This window comes from Protopterus annectens, chromosome 9.part0, assembly GCF_019279795.1.
Source record: "Protopterus annectens isolate FY-2018-M chromosome 9.part0, PAN1.0, whole genome shotgun sequence".
Classification (NCBI taxonomy): Eukaryota; Metazoa; Chordata; order Ceratodontiformes; family Protopteridae; genus Protopterus; species Protopterus annectens.
In genome coordinates, this window is record NC_056743.1 from 13,934,914 (window position 1) to 13,948,001 (window position 13,088).

General features: G+C 39.9%; 1 protein-coding gene across 1 annotated transcript in view; it reads left to right on the top strand.

The window, feature by feature from the left end:
- LOC122811013 (synembryn-A-like) overlaps positions 1-13,088 on the top strand; it is a 1,010,573-nt gene that overhangs the window by 867,282 nt on the left and 130,203 nt on the right. The window contains exon 7 of the mRNA XM_044082526.1: positions 5,100-5,244. Coding sequence (XP_043938461.1) covers positions 5,100-5,244 — 145 coding nt within the window. The remainder of the gene's footprint in view (positions 1-5,099; positions 5,245-13,088) is intronic.

The following is a 13,088-nucleotide window of genomic DNA, read 5'->3' on the forward strand; positions in this document are numbered from 1 at the left end:
ACATGACATTTTTTCTTTCAAATAACCTTCCAATTAATTTTTTCAATGTCCATTCTGAATTGAACAACTGTTTTTCAGTCTCTGCTTTCTGCAATCAAATAAAGGTATTCCATGGAAAAACATTAGTCTTTGATTCACAGCCCTCAAATAAAAACAGTTTTTTACTCTGGTCTCAAAAATAACATCAAAACAAGTCTCTTTCTGCTTAAAGGCATACTAAAGGTCTCAAACCTCAAATCTATTTAAAACTTTCACAGACTCAGAATAAATTCATACACACATATATATATACATACACATATATATATATATATATATATATATATATATATATATATATATACACACACACACACACACACACACACACATATATATATATATATATATATATATAGATATATAGATATATAGATATATAGATATATGGTATACCTTCATTTTGTTAAAAGGCAGTTGTATGATCACACTATTGTGTGACTTTAAATCACGAAACTCAAAATATCCCCAAAACAAAATGTCAAAAATGGTAATCTGGAAAACCAAAGTTGACCATTTTCGAACTTCAGCACAGCAGTGAATGTTAGGAGACATTTCCGCTACTTTAATATACATTAATATATACAATGTACTCCGAGATTGCACAACAGTAAGGGAAAGTGTTCATTTCTTGATCCCCGCTGTACTGCGATCTGCACCTGGAATGCCGAATTTAAATGAGCTAATGCCAATGTTGAATTTGCAACAGTGTTGGTCGACATTTCTGAAATCTTGAGGTTGTACTTCCGCACTGCATCATACAACTTACTTCTGGCGAAATTAAGGTAAACCTATATGTACACACACACACACACACACACACACACACACATATATATATATATATATATATATATATATATATATATATATATGGGTCTACTGCATTTGACTGAAAATACACTTCAGTGAAAATGAAATCAGTGGGATCACTTCACTGAAAGACCACTTCACTGAAAACTCATTTGACTGAAACTCATTTAGTGGAAAGTTATATATGACCTTTTCCCCACTGTAGTGTGATCCTGGAGTTAGTATATATATTAAGGGGGGTGTGGGGAGCATAGCCCCCCACATATTATAAACATTTTAAACTATAAATATTGATACTTACAAGTGCAATAAATAACTGTTTCCAGAAGAGAATATATAACCAACATATGTGGGGGGCTTCTCCCCCCGACACACCCCCTTAATATATATATATATATATATATATATATATATATATATACTAATGCCAGAATCATACTACAGTGGGGAAAAGGCCATATATTACTTTCAACCCCCATATATATATATATATATATATATATATATATATATATATATATATATATATATATATATATATATAAAACACAGCACTTCTGCTCTATGTCTAATGCGGTACACGAAACTAATACAAAAGCAAAAACAAAAATAATAAAAATATATTGAAGCAAGTGTTTCGATTGAATGAAGAGAAATGAACTCCAGAACAGATATCTGAGCGCGCTTTCATTCTTTATTGTATAAGAACTTTTTCAGAAATAAATACAAATGTAAAAAAACAGGTATATGTAGACAAGCCATACAATGGAATTACAGGAACAGCCTATGAGGCAAATCTAATTAGCATGTAAAAAACTCTTCTTTAGGATGATGCATTTACAATCTTAGCAAGGTGTTAAACAAGCTGTGGGGGTTTGTAAACTGCAGCCAAGCACCTTAGGCAAACAAAGAAAAACTTGATTAAGCAGTACTCTGTTAGAAAAAATGTTACCAGTAGAGCTAAAATAGCAAGTGGCATAATTAAAGATCAAAAAATGCATTTTTTTTTTCCACAAAGTAAAGCCTGCTGAGTGTAGTAATGTAGAAAATAACTGCTGTTGGTAGCTTTGCATGAGAAGTGTATTCGTTGGAAAGGCAAAGTGTATACAAGACTGTCAGTCACATAACTAAAGTGGTGCAATGCTATCAGAGTGTAGTATTCTGCAAAGGTTCACTGTAAAATAAAATGAAATGCTGCCCTTCTCTGTGAATCAACCTCAATTCTAGAGTCATAACTGTGGGTCATGCTAATGCCCGCACTTTCAGTCTACATTGTCCTTCTGTACAAAAGTGTAGTATTTTGTAAAGTGCGCACATTCAGACATGTGGCTGCGTAAAAACTGCAGCCATTTGGTTTAAAGTCAAAATCCTAAATTTAAACTGTTGACAGACCAACGGGAAACAAGAAACCATGTGCACTTTAAAATAAACCGTTACAATTCTTATAATAATTGACTTAACATAAAACTACAATAAACTGCTACTATTATGAAATACATTGACTTAAATCTGGAGTCATAGTAATGTCCGCGCCTTAAGTCCACTTTATTACTCTGTACAAACGAGAAGCATTTGAACCTGCAGAAAAGGTAACTTGTGAGACAGTAGAAGCGGACGGTAGAGTAGTATTATTTTGTAAAGTTCGGACCATCAGTCATGAAGCTGCTTAGCTGAAAACTGCCGCCGCTTTATTGCAGGTGAAATGGAGTTTAAATAGCTGGCTATATTTGCCATTTTAAGGCACATTTGACGTTTAAGAAGTCATTCAGGCCAGGAGTGGAATCATTTAACAGCAGTTGCCATCTGAGTTCCTTTAACTCAAGTAAAGTGGCATAGTCACGAAGAAAAGGTTTACCTGCTCTAAAAACAAAAAAAAATAAATTTACAGTGAAAGACATACAAGAAATGGAATGTTTTGCAAGGAACATTGTGGATTTGTCATTAGCTCTGATTGCTCTGCAATGTTCTTTTAATGTGGTCCTGAGAGTTTTCTACCAGTTTTACCTATGCTAGAAACTTCGGGCAAGAAAACACATAGTTCCAGCATATACAGCATTTAATGAGTTACAGTCAAAATGATGCATGAATTTGACATGGTAGTTAAGGTGCTTGAAGCAGAAACTATCCCCAGTGAGAATGAGCAGCTAAACCTTTTCTTTGGTGAATATGCCACTTTACTTGAGTTAAAGGAACTCAGATGGCAACTGCTGTTGGGGGCCGGGATTCCAATTCTGGCCTGGCCTGAATGACTTCTTAAATGTCAAATGTGCCCTTAAAATGGCCAGAAATATAGCCAGCTTCTTTAAACTCCATTTCACCTGCAATAAATGTTGAAGCAAGTGTTTAGATTGAATGAAAGAGAAGAAATGAACTCCAGAACAGATATCTGGCCTTTCGTTCTTTATTGTATAAGAACTTCTTCAGAAATAAATACAAATGTAAAAAAACAGGTATATGTAGACAAGCCATACAATGGAATTACAGGAACGGCCTATGAGGAGCCAAAATAGGTAATTAGCATGTAAAAAACTCTTCTTTAGGATGATGCATTTACAATCTTAGCAAAAGGTGTTAAACAAGCTGTGGGGGTTTGTAAACTGCGAGCCAAGCACCTTATGAGGCAAACAAAGAAAAACTTGATTAAGCAGTACTCTGTTAGAAAAATGTTACCAGTAGAGGCTAAAATAGCAAGTGGCATAATTAAAGATCATAAAATGCATTTTTTTTTTTTTTTTTTTTTTTTTTTTTTTTTTTTTTTTCCACAAAGTAAAAGCCTGCTGAGTGTAGTTAATGTAGAAATAACTGCTGTTAGTAGCTTTGCATGAGAGGGTATTGATCGTTGGAAAGGCAAAGTGTATACAAGACTGTCAGTCACATAACTATAGTGGTGCAATGCTGCTATCAGAGTGTAGTATTCTGCAAGGTTCACTGTAAAATACAATGAAATGCTGCCCTTCTCTGTGAATCAACCTCAATTCTAGAGTCATAACTGTGGGTCATGCTAATGCCGCACTTTCAGTCTACATTGTCCTTCTGTACAAAAGTGTAGTATTTTTGTAAAGTCGCACATTCAGACATGGCTGCGTAAAAACTGCAGCCATTTGGTTTAAAGTCAAAATCCTAAATTTAAACTGTTGACAGACCAGCGAAGCAAGAAACCATGTGCACTTTAAAATAAACCCGTTACAATTCTTATAATAATTGACTTAACATAAAACTACAATAAACTGCTACTATTATGAAATACATTGACTTAAATCTGGAGTCATAGTAATGTCAGCGCCTTAAGTCCACTTTATTACTCTGTGTACAAGCGAGAAGCATTTGAACCTGCAGAAAAAGGTAACTTGTGAGACAGTAAAGCGGACGATGAGTAGTATTTTGTAAAGTTCGGACCATCAGTCATGAAGCTGCTTAGCTGAAAACTGCCGCGCTTTATTGCAGGTGAAATGGAGTTTAAATAGCTGGCTATATTTGCCATTTTAAAAGGCACATTTGGCGTTAGAAGTCATTCAGGCCAGGGTGGGGATCGGCCCCAACAGCAGTTGCCATCTGAGGTTCCTTTAACTCAAGTAGTAAAGTGGCATAGTCACCGAAGATGTATGTGTGTGTGTGTGTGTGTATAAAAAAACCTTCCAAGACTAGGAATGCATTACAAAATACAAAATTTATATATATATATATATATATATATATATATATATATATATGTGTGTGTGTGTGTGTGTGTGTGTGTGTGTGTGTGTGTGTGTATATATATATATATATATATATATATATATATATATATATATGTATATGTATATTGTTTTATATATATAGGTTTGGTACTTACTTTCCTCACTTGCTTAGAGAAAAACAGCTCTTGTACTCACTTTCCTCACTTGTCTAGAGGAAAATATTTTTCTCTACTCAATAGTTCTAGTTCCCCAGAAACTCCAATATTTACTCTCTTTCCACCAGAATAACAGCTCCAGTCACTAACATGACCCACACACCTGGCCATAACTGGCTGTTACCTGTACTGGCTGAATGTGATAGTAAAAGGTGCCTGTAAGAATTAACTGTAACTGAAAATGCAGCAGCAAATATCAAAATACATTTTAAAGCAATGAATTAGTAAAGCAATTGTAAGTGTAATAACAGAAAAATGTTCTGGTCAGATGTGTGTCTGATACTTTTTCTTGAGATATTTTTGATTGGTTTTGACTGTTGTGTTATAAATGGATGATTTTGTTGCTTGTCAGGTCCTTCCACCACTTCGGGATGTGAAGAACAGGCCAGAAGTAGGGAATACCCTGAGAAATAAGCTTGTGCGCCTCATGACACATGTTGATACAGATGTCAAACACTGTGCTGCTGACTTCCTGTTCGTGCTGTGCAAAGAAAACGGTAAGTTGTGCTGCAAATAACATCCCTTGCCTTGCCCTGTAGGATTACAGTGATAGTATCTAATTAGTAAACATGTTTTCACAAATTGCATTTGGTAGTGCTAGAAATTATAGGCCAACTCTGAAGCATAAACTTTTCAGTCATTTTTAGCAGTCAGCATATGTATGCCATTTGAAATGACAGGAAATGAAATTATCTGCTCTGGGAAAGAAGGAGCTGCCTTATTTTTTCCATCTATAATTTAATTACAAATCTGCTTTTCAAAAAGGGCAGCACAGTGGGGGTTTTAAGATAGCAGCATTAGTGTAAATAGCTAAAAACAGAGCTCTGAGCAGTGAACAGTTTAAACTAGCAAAAGTGCGCAAAGTATGGTAAAGTGTTAGAAATTTGTAGCCGAAGTATCTACAGTGTCCAGAGGGTCAGCAAGGAAAAGAAAGGGTGATTTCATAGGTAGGTACTAGGCTATCAGCCCAAGGTCCTCAGTAAACCTAGCCAACAAGGTTCTCTGGCTTACGCCACCCAAGAAAGTTATTTTTCTGTGCCCCTGTCGAGCAGAGCCACAGAAGTGATCCCCGCGGTGTAGTTCCTATTTCCCATCCACACATCAAGATTTTTCTTGAAGAGTGCTAATGAGAAACTTTGCTTGACATAGATGGGTAGCTTGTTCCAGAGTATAGGAAGTCTCTGGGACAGGAATCTATCCCTCCAACATATCTTGTTTTTGTGGTGAAAAGGTTTAGGTCCCTAGAGCGTGTAGCTCAGAGGGATTGGGATTTCTTTAAGTAGATCATGTCCAACAGCTCTGGTTTGACATAGCTTTATATGTTAGGCAGAGATCACCTTGGAGTAGGCAATATGCTACAGAGTAAAACTGGAGTTTTTTGAGACGATCAGTGTAGGGCATCTGTTTGAGGCCAGTAATCCTTTTTGTGAGGTACTTCTGTGGCCTTTCCAGCTGCTGCAGATGTCTTGTGAGGTACATTCCAAAAGGGGCATTGTACTCTATAATGGGTCTAATGAGTGTCAAGTAAAGGGGAACAATGACCTCTTTTTCCTGGATGAGACCCCTTTTGTGATGAAGTGTGCCACATAGAAGGATTTCCTTACTAGTGTGGCGATGTGATTATCAAAGGAGAGACTACTGTCCATCTGGCTCCCAAGGTCTCTTATCACACATTTGGCGTTAAGTAGACTGCCGCCTATGTGGTAGTTTATGGGTATAGAGTTTTTACCAAAGGGGATGACAGTGCACTTTTTGGTATTGAGCTTGAGGCCATACCTCTGACACCAGGCATCTGTCTCAGTGAGGCCCTTCTGTAGGATGTCCACATCATTTGGGGACTCAGCTATGGCTCCTAGTTTGCAGTCATCAGTGAACTTCATTAGCCAAAGGCCTTCTGTGTTAGCCTGTACTTCAGAGAATTAGATACCAAACAGGAGAGGTCCCAGGACTGAACCCTGTGGTACTCCACTTGTCATTGGTTTGAAGTCAGATTTGGAGTCTGCAACTTTTACAGTGTGGGTTCTGTCAGTGAGCCAGTTGGCAACCTATCTTGTGATGTAGGGATTTATACCTAGTTTAGTGAGTTTAGCTATAATTCCAGAATGGGGGATGGTGTCGAAAGCCTTGGCGAGGTCAAGATAGGCTGTGTGAACCACCTTACCCTTGCCTACTGCTTTGGTGACTGCCTCAAAGAAGTTGATCAGGTTCAGGTGGTATGATCTGCCTTTCACAAACCCAGACTGGGTGGGTTCCAGAGTTTGGAGGTTACCAATGCCTTTGTTTATGAACTCCATGATGATATGTTCCATGGCCTTACAGACCAAGCTCTTCAGGCTAATAGGGCAATAGTTCCCAGGATCAGTCATGGCTCCCCCTTTGTGGAATGGGATAACTGTTGCTGTGTGCCATTCAGTGGGCACAAAGCCTGATGTGAGGCTATGATTGAACATGGTGCTTAGGAGCCAAGTCATTTTGAAGTTCGGTAAAATGAAGCCTGGGATGTTGTCCGGTCCCATGGATGCTGTGTTTTTGGCTTTAGAGGGTGCAGCTTTTACCTGAGTAGTTATGATTACAGGGACTTTGCATTCTTCCTGTATAGATATGGGCCCTTTAGGGGGTGAGAGTGGGTAAAGTTAGCACTGAACCCATCTGCCAGGATGTTGGCAATATCAGTTGGTTCTGTAATTTTTGTGCCGTTGTGCTGTAACTCACAGCAGATCTGGGTGTTGCCATTGAGATTCTTGACATAGCATTAGAATGCTTTGTGGTTGTCCCTAGAATCAGTGGCGATTTTGTTTTCCTAGCTAGCTTTGGAGGATCTTATAAGGGATCTCAGCTTCTTACTGAGGCTGACCAGGGAGCTCCTCTACTCATGGGATTTTACTCACTTTTGCAACAGTTTCTTCCTTCTGTTGTAGAGTTTGTTTATGATGGGACTGACAGATTGGCTTCCTTTTTTTGGAGGAGAGCGTCTTGGTTCTGTTTGGGATAGGATGATCCATGCACTCGTGTAAGTGCTTATAGAGTGCATTTGTGTAGGATTCAGCAGCCGTAACTGTATTGTTCATCTTTTTTTTCTTCTTCTTCTTTTATCTTCTTTTCAAGTGTTTGCATATCAACTATTTCCACTAAATGCCTGGATAAAACATCATCTGTTTTCTGCAGCATTAGATCAACTGCAAAAACAGTGTGGTGGGGCAAAGTTGGGAAAAGCAGATGGTAATGACAGCTGAAAGAGAAAACTCTTCAGTCAATGTAGATAGAAAGGCTGGCCATATGCAGTCTGAGATCTCCAAGATAAGTTGGGCCCTGCTGGAGTGAGTACAGACAAATAACAGAATGCTGCACAAAACAGATGATGTTTTATCTAGGCATTTAGAGGGAATAGTTGATGTGCAAACAGTTGAAAAGAAGATTAAAGAAGAAAAAAAAACAGATGATTTCACCCCGATTAGTTAAATTCCACATTTTCATTAGAGATTTAACAAAAATCCACCTACTATCCTTCACAAGACAAACACCAACTCCGGCATTTACAGAATGCTACCACTTAAGATGGTCTTCCAGCAGCCCCATAACTGTTTACATCTCGTGCATGTTTTACCTTCTCCGCGTCCTTAGAGTATGAGCTGTGAAGGTTCAAAGGGCACAGAAACTGTCTGAAGATGAGCGTATGTCATGTTCCATGTCCTTTGAGTATGAGCTGTGAAGGTTCAAAGGGCACAGAAACTGTCTGAAGATGAGCGTAGGTCATGCTCCATGTCCTTAGAGTATGAGCTGTGAAGGTTCAAAGGGCACAGAAACCGTCTGAAGATGAGCGTAGGTCATGCTCCATGTCTTTAGAGTAAGAGCTGTGAAGGTTCAAAGGGCACAGAAACTGTCTGAAGATGACCGTAGGTCATGCTCCACATCCTTAGAGTATGAGCTGTGAAGGTTCAAAGGGCACAGAAACTGTCTGAAGATGAGCGTAGTTCATGCTCCACATCCTTAGAGTATGAACTGTGAAGCTTCAAAGGGCATAGAAACTGTCTGAAGATGAACATAGGTCATGCAGAGACAGCTTAGGGTTTACAGCTGTTCCCAAGCAAACTGATTGTAAGAACTTTATGGGAAACTGTCTCAGCACATAGACTGGATTTCATATTGACGTTATTAAAGCACCAACAACACACAGAGTACATGTTTCTGAACTGAGACTGAGAAACAGCCAAGACCTGTACTGATTAAACTGTGGACTGAGAAACAGCCAAGACCTGTACTGATTAAACTGTGGACTGAGAAACAGCCAAGACCTGTACTGATTAAACTGTGGACTGAGAAACAGCCAAGACCTGTACTGATTAAACTGTGGGCTGAGAAACAGCCAAGACCTGTACTGATTAAACTGTGGACTGAGAAACAGCCAAGACCTGTACTGATTAAACTGTGGGCTGAGAAACAGCCAAGACCTGTACTGATTAAACTGTGGACTGAGAAACAGCCAAGACCTGTACTGATTAAACTGTGGACTGAGAAACAGCCAAGACCTGTACTGATTAAACTGTGGACTGAGAAACAGCCAAGACCTGTACTGATTAAACTGTGGACTGAGAAACAGCCAAGACCTGTACTGATTAAACTGTGGGCTGAGAAACAGCCAAGACCTGTACTGATTAAACTGTGGGCTGAGAAACAGCCAAGGCCTGTACTGATTAAACTGTGGGCTGAGAAACAGCCAAGACCTGTACTGATTAAACTGTGGGCTGAGAAACAGCCAAGACCTGTACTGATTAAACTGTGGACTGAGAAACAGCCAAGACCTGTACTGATTAAACTGTGGACTGAGAAACAGCCAAGACCTGTACTGATTAAACTGTGGGCTGAGAAACAGCCAAGACCTGTACTGATTAAACTGTGGGCTGAGAAACAGCCAAGGCCTGTACTGATTAAACTGTGGGCTGAGAAACAGCCAAGACCTGTACTGATTAAACTGTGGGCTGAGAAACAGCCAAGACCTGTACTGATTAAACTGTGGGCTGAGAAACAGCCAAGGCCTGTACTGATTAAACTGTGGGCTGAGAAACAGCCAAGACCTGTACTGATTAAACTGTGGACTGAGAAACAGCCAAGGCCTGTACTGATTAAACTGTGGACTGAGAAACAGCCAAGACCTGTACTGATTAAACTGTGGACTGAGAAACAGCCAAGAACTGTACTGATTAAACTGTGGGCTGAGAAACAGCCAAGACCTGTACTGATTAAACTGTGGACTGAGAAACAGCCAAGACCTGTACTGATTAAACTGTGGACTGAGAAACAGCCAAGACCTGTACTGATTAAACTGTGGGCTGAGAAACAGCCAAGGCCTGTACTGATTAAACTGTGGGCTGAGAAACAGCCAAGACCTGTACTGATTAAACTGTGGGCTGAGAAACAGCCAAGACCTGTACTGATTAAACTGTGGACTGAGAAACAGCCAAGACCTGTACTGATTAAACTGTGGACTGAGAAACAGCCAAGACCTGTACTGATTAAACTGTGGGCTGAGAAACAGCCAAGACCTGTACTGATTAAACTGTGGGCTGAGAAACAGCCAAGACCTGTACTGATTAAACTGTGGACTGAGAAACAGCCAAGACCTGTACTGATTAAACTGTGGGCTGAGAAACAGCCAAGACCTGTACTGATTAAACTGTGGGCTGAGAAACAGCCAAGGCCTGTACTGATTAAACTGTGGGCTGAGAAACAGCCAAGACCTGTACTGATTAAACTGTGGACTGAGAAACAGCCAAGACCTGTACTGATTAAACTGTGGACTGAGAAACAGCCAAGACCTGTACTGATTAAACTGTGGGCTGAGAAACAGCCAAGACCTGTACTGATTAAACTGTGGGCTGAGAAACAGCCAAGACCTGTACTGATTAAACTGTGGGCTGAGAAACAGCCAAGGCCTGTACTGATTAAACTGTGGGCTGAGAAACAGCCAAGACCTGTACTGATTAAACTGTGGACTGAGAAACAGCCAAGACCTGTACTGATTAAACTGTGGACTGAGAAACAGCCAAGATCTGTACTGATTAAACTGTGGACTGAGAAACAGCCAAGACCTGTACTGATTAAACTGTGGGCTGAGAAACAGCCAAGACCTGTACTGATTAAACTGTGGGCTGAGAAACAGCCAAGACCTGTACTGATTAAACTGTGGACTGAGAAACAGCCAAGACCTGTACTGATTAAACTGTGGGCTGAGAAACAGCCAAGACCTGTACTGATTAAACTGTGGGCTGAGAAACAGCCAAGACCTGTACTGATTAAACTGTGGACTGAGAAACAGCCAAGACCTGTACTGATTAAACTGTGGACTGAGAAACAGCCAAGGCCTGTACTGATTAAACTGTGGACTGAGAAACAGCCAAGACCTGTACTGATTAAACTGTGGGCTGAGAAACAGCCAAGACCTGTACTGATTAAACTGTGGGCTGAGAAACAGCCAAGGCCTGTACTGATTAAACTGTGGACTGAGAAACAGCCAAGGCCTGTACTGATTAAACTGTGGGCTGAGAAACAGCCAATGCCTGTACTGATTAAACTGTGGACTGAGAAACAGCCAAGACCTGTACTGATTAAACTGTGGACTGAGAAACAGCCAAGGCCTGTACTGATTAAACTGTGGGCTGAGAAACAGCCAAGGCCTGTACTGATTAAACTGTGGACTGAGAAACAGCCAAGACCTGTACTGATTAAACTGTGGACTGAGAAACAGCCAAGACCTGTACTGATTAAACTGTGGGCTGAGAAACAGCCAAGACCTGTACTGATTAAACTGTGGGCTGAGAAACAGCCAAGACCTGTACTGATTAAACTGTGGACTGAGAAACAGCCAAGACCTGTACTGATTAAACTGTGGACTGAGAAACAGCCAAGACCTGTACTGATTAAACTGTGGGCATATCAGCTAAAGCAGAAAATTATTTCTATTTTCTGGAGGAAAGGAAAAGTCTTAAAGGGTGGAGGCACAACTGCTTAGATAAATAATAACTTTTTTTTACCAACACTAACACAAAATCTTTTCTTCCTTCCATAAGAATCTGTAGAGAAATGAAACTTCATTTCAAGTTATTGTATGCTGCATTATTTTTGAGTCACTAGTCCACTTGGATTTAAAACCTACACAGATCCTTGCTAGGCCCAAAATGAACTGGAAAGGAGAAAACAGAGGCAGGAGAAGGAGGTGAGGACACCAGCAAGAAGTCAACAGGTGCAGAAAAGCAAATTTGGACATATAAAAAGAATAATTTTCATGAAGCCGTTTTCTGTTTCCAAAAGAAAATAATGGATAACACAGACTACATTCTGTGTCACTGCAATATGTGTGTGTGTGTTTATATACCATCTGGTGTTACTACACTTTACTATACCCACTACATCCAGTGTCACTGCACTTTGTGTGTATATAGCCTCTGGTGATACTGCACTTTACTATATTCACTACACCCTGTGTTGCTACATTGTGTGTATACAGCATCTGGTGTTAGTGCACTTTAATATACTCACTACATCCAGTGTCACTGCACTTTGTGTATATATAGCCTCTGGTGATACTGCACTTTGCTATACTCACTACATCTGATGTCACTGCACTGTGTGTATACATCCTCTGGTGATACTGCACGTCACTATACTCACTACATCAGTGCCACTGCACTATATGTATACAGCCTGTGGTGATATTGCACTTTACTCTCACTACATCTGATGTCACTGCGCTGTGTGTATACATCCTCTGGTGATACTGCATGTCACTATACTCACTGCATTCAGTATCACTGCAGTGTGCCTCTGGTGATACTGCACTTTACCATACTCACTACATCCAATATCACTGCACTGTGCCTCTGGTGATACTGCACATCACTATACAAACTACATCCAGTATCACTGCAGTGTGCCTCTGGTGATACTGCACTTTACTATACTCAATACATCTGATGTCACTGCACTGTGTGTATACAGCCTCTGGTGATACTGCACGTCACTATACTATTTACATCCAGTGTCACTGCAGTGTGCCTCTGGTGATACTGCACTTTACCATACTCACTACATCCAGTATCGCTGCAGTGTGCCTCTGGTTATACTGCACATCACTATGCTCACTACATCCAGTATCACTGCAATGGGCCTCTGGGGATACTGCACTTTACCATACTCACTACATCTAGTATCATTGCACTGTGTGTATATACAGCATCTGGTAATACTGTACTGTAGTATACTCACTACATCAGTGCCACTGCACTATATGTATGCCGCCTGTGGTGATACTGCACTTTACTATACTCACTGCATCCAGTGACACTGC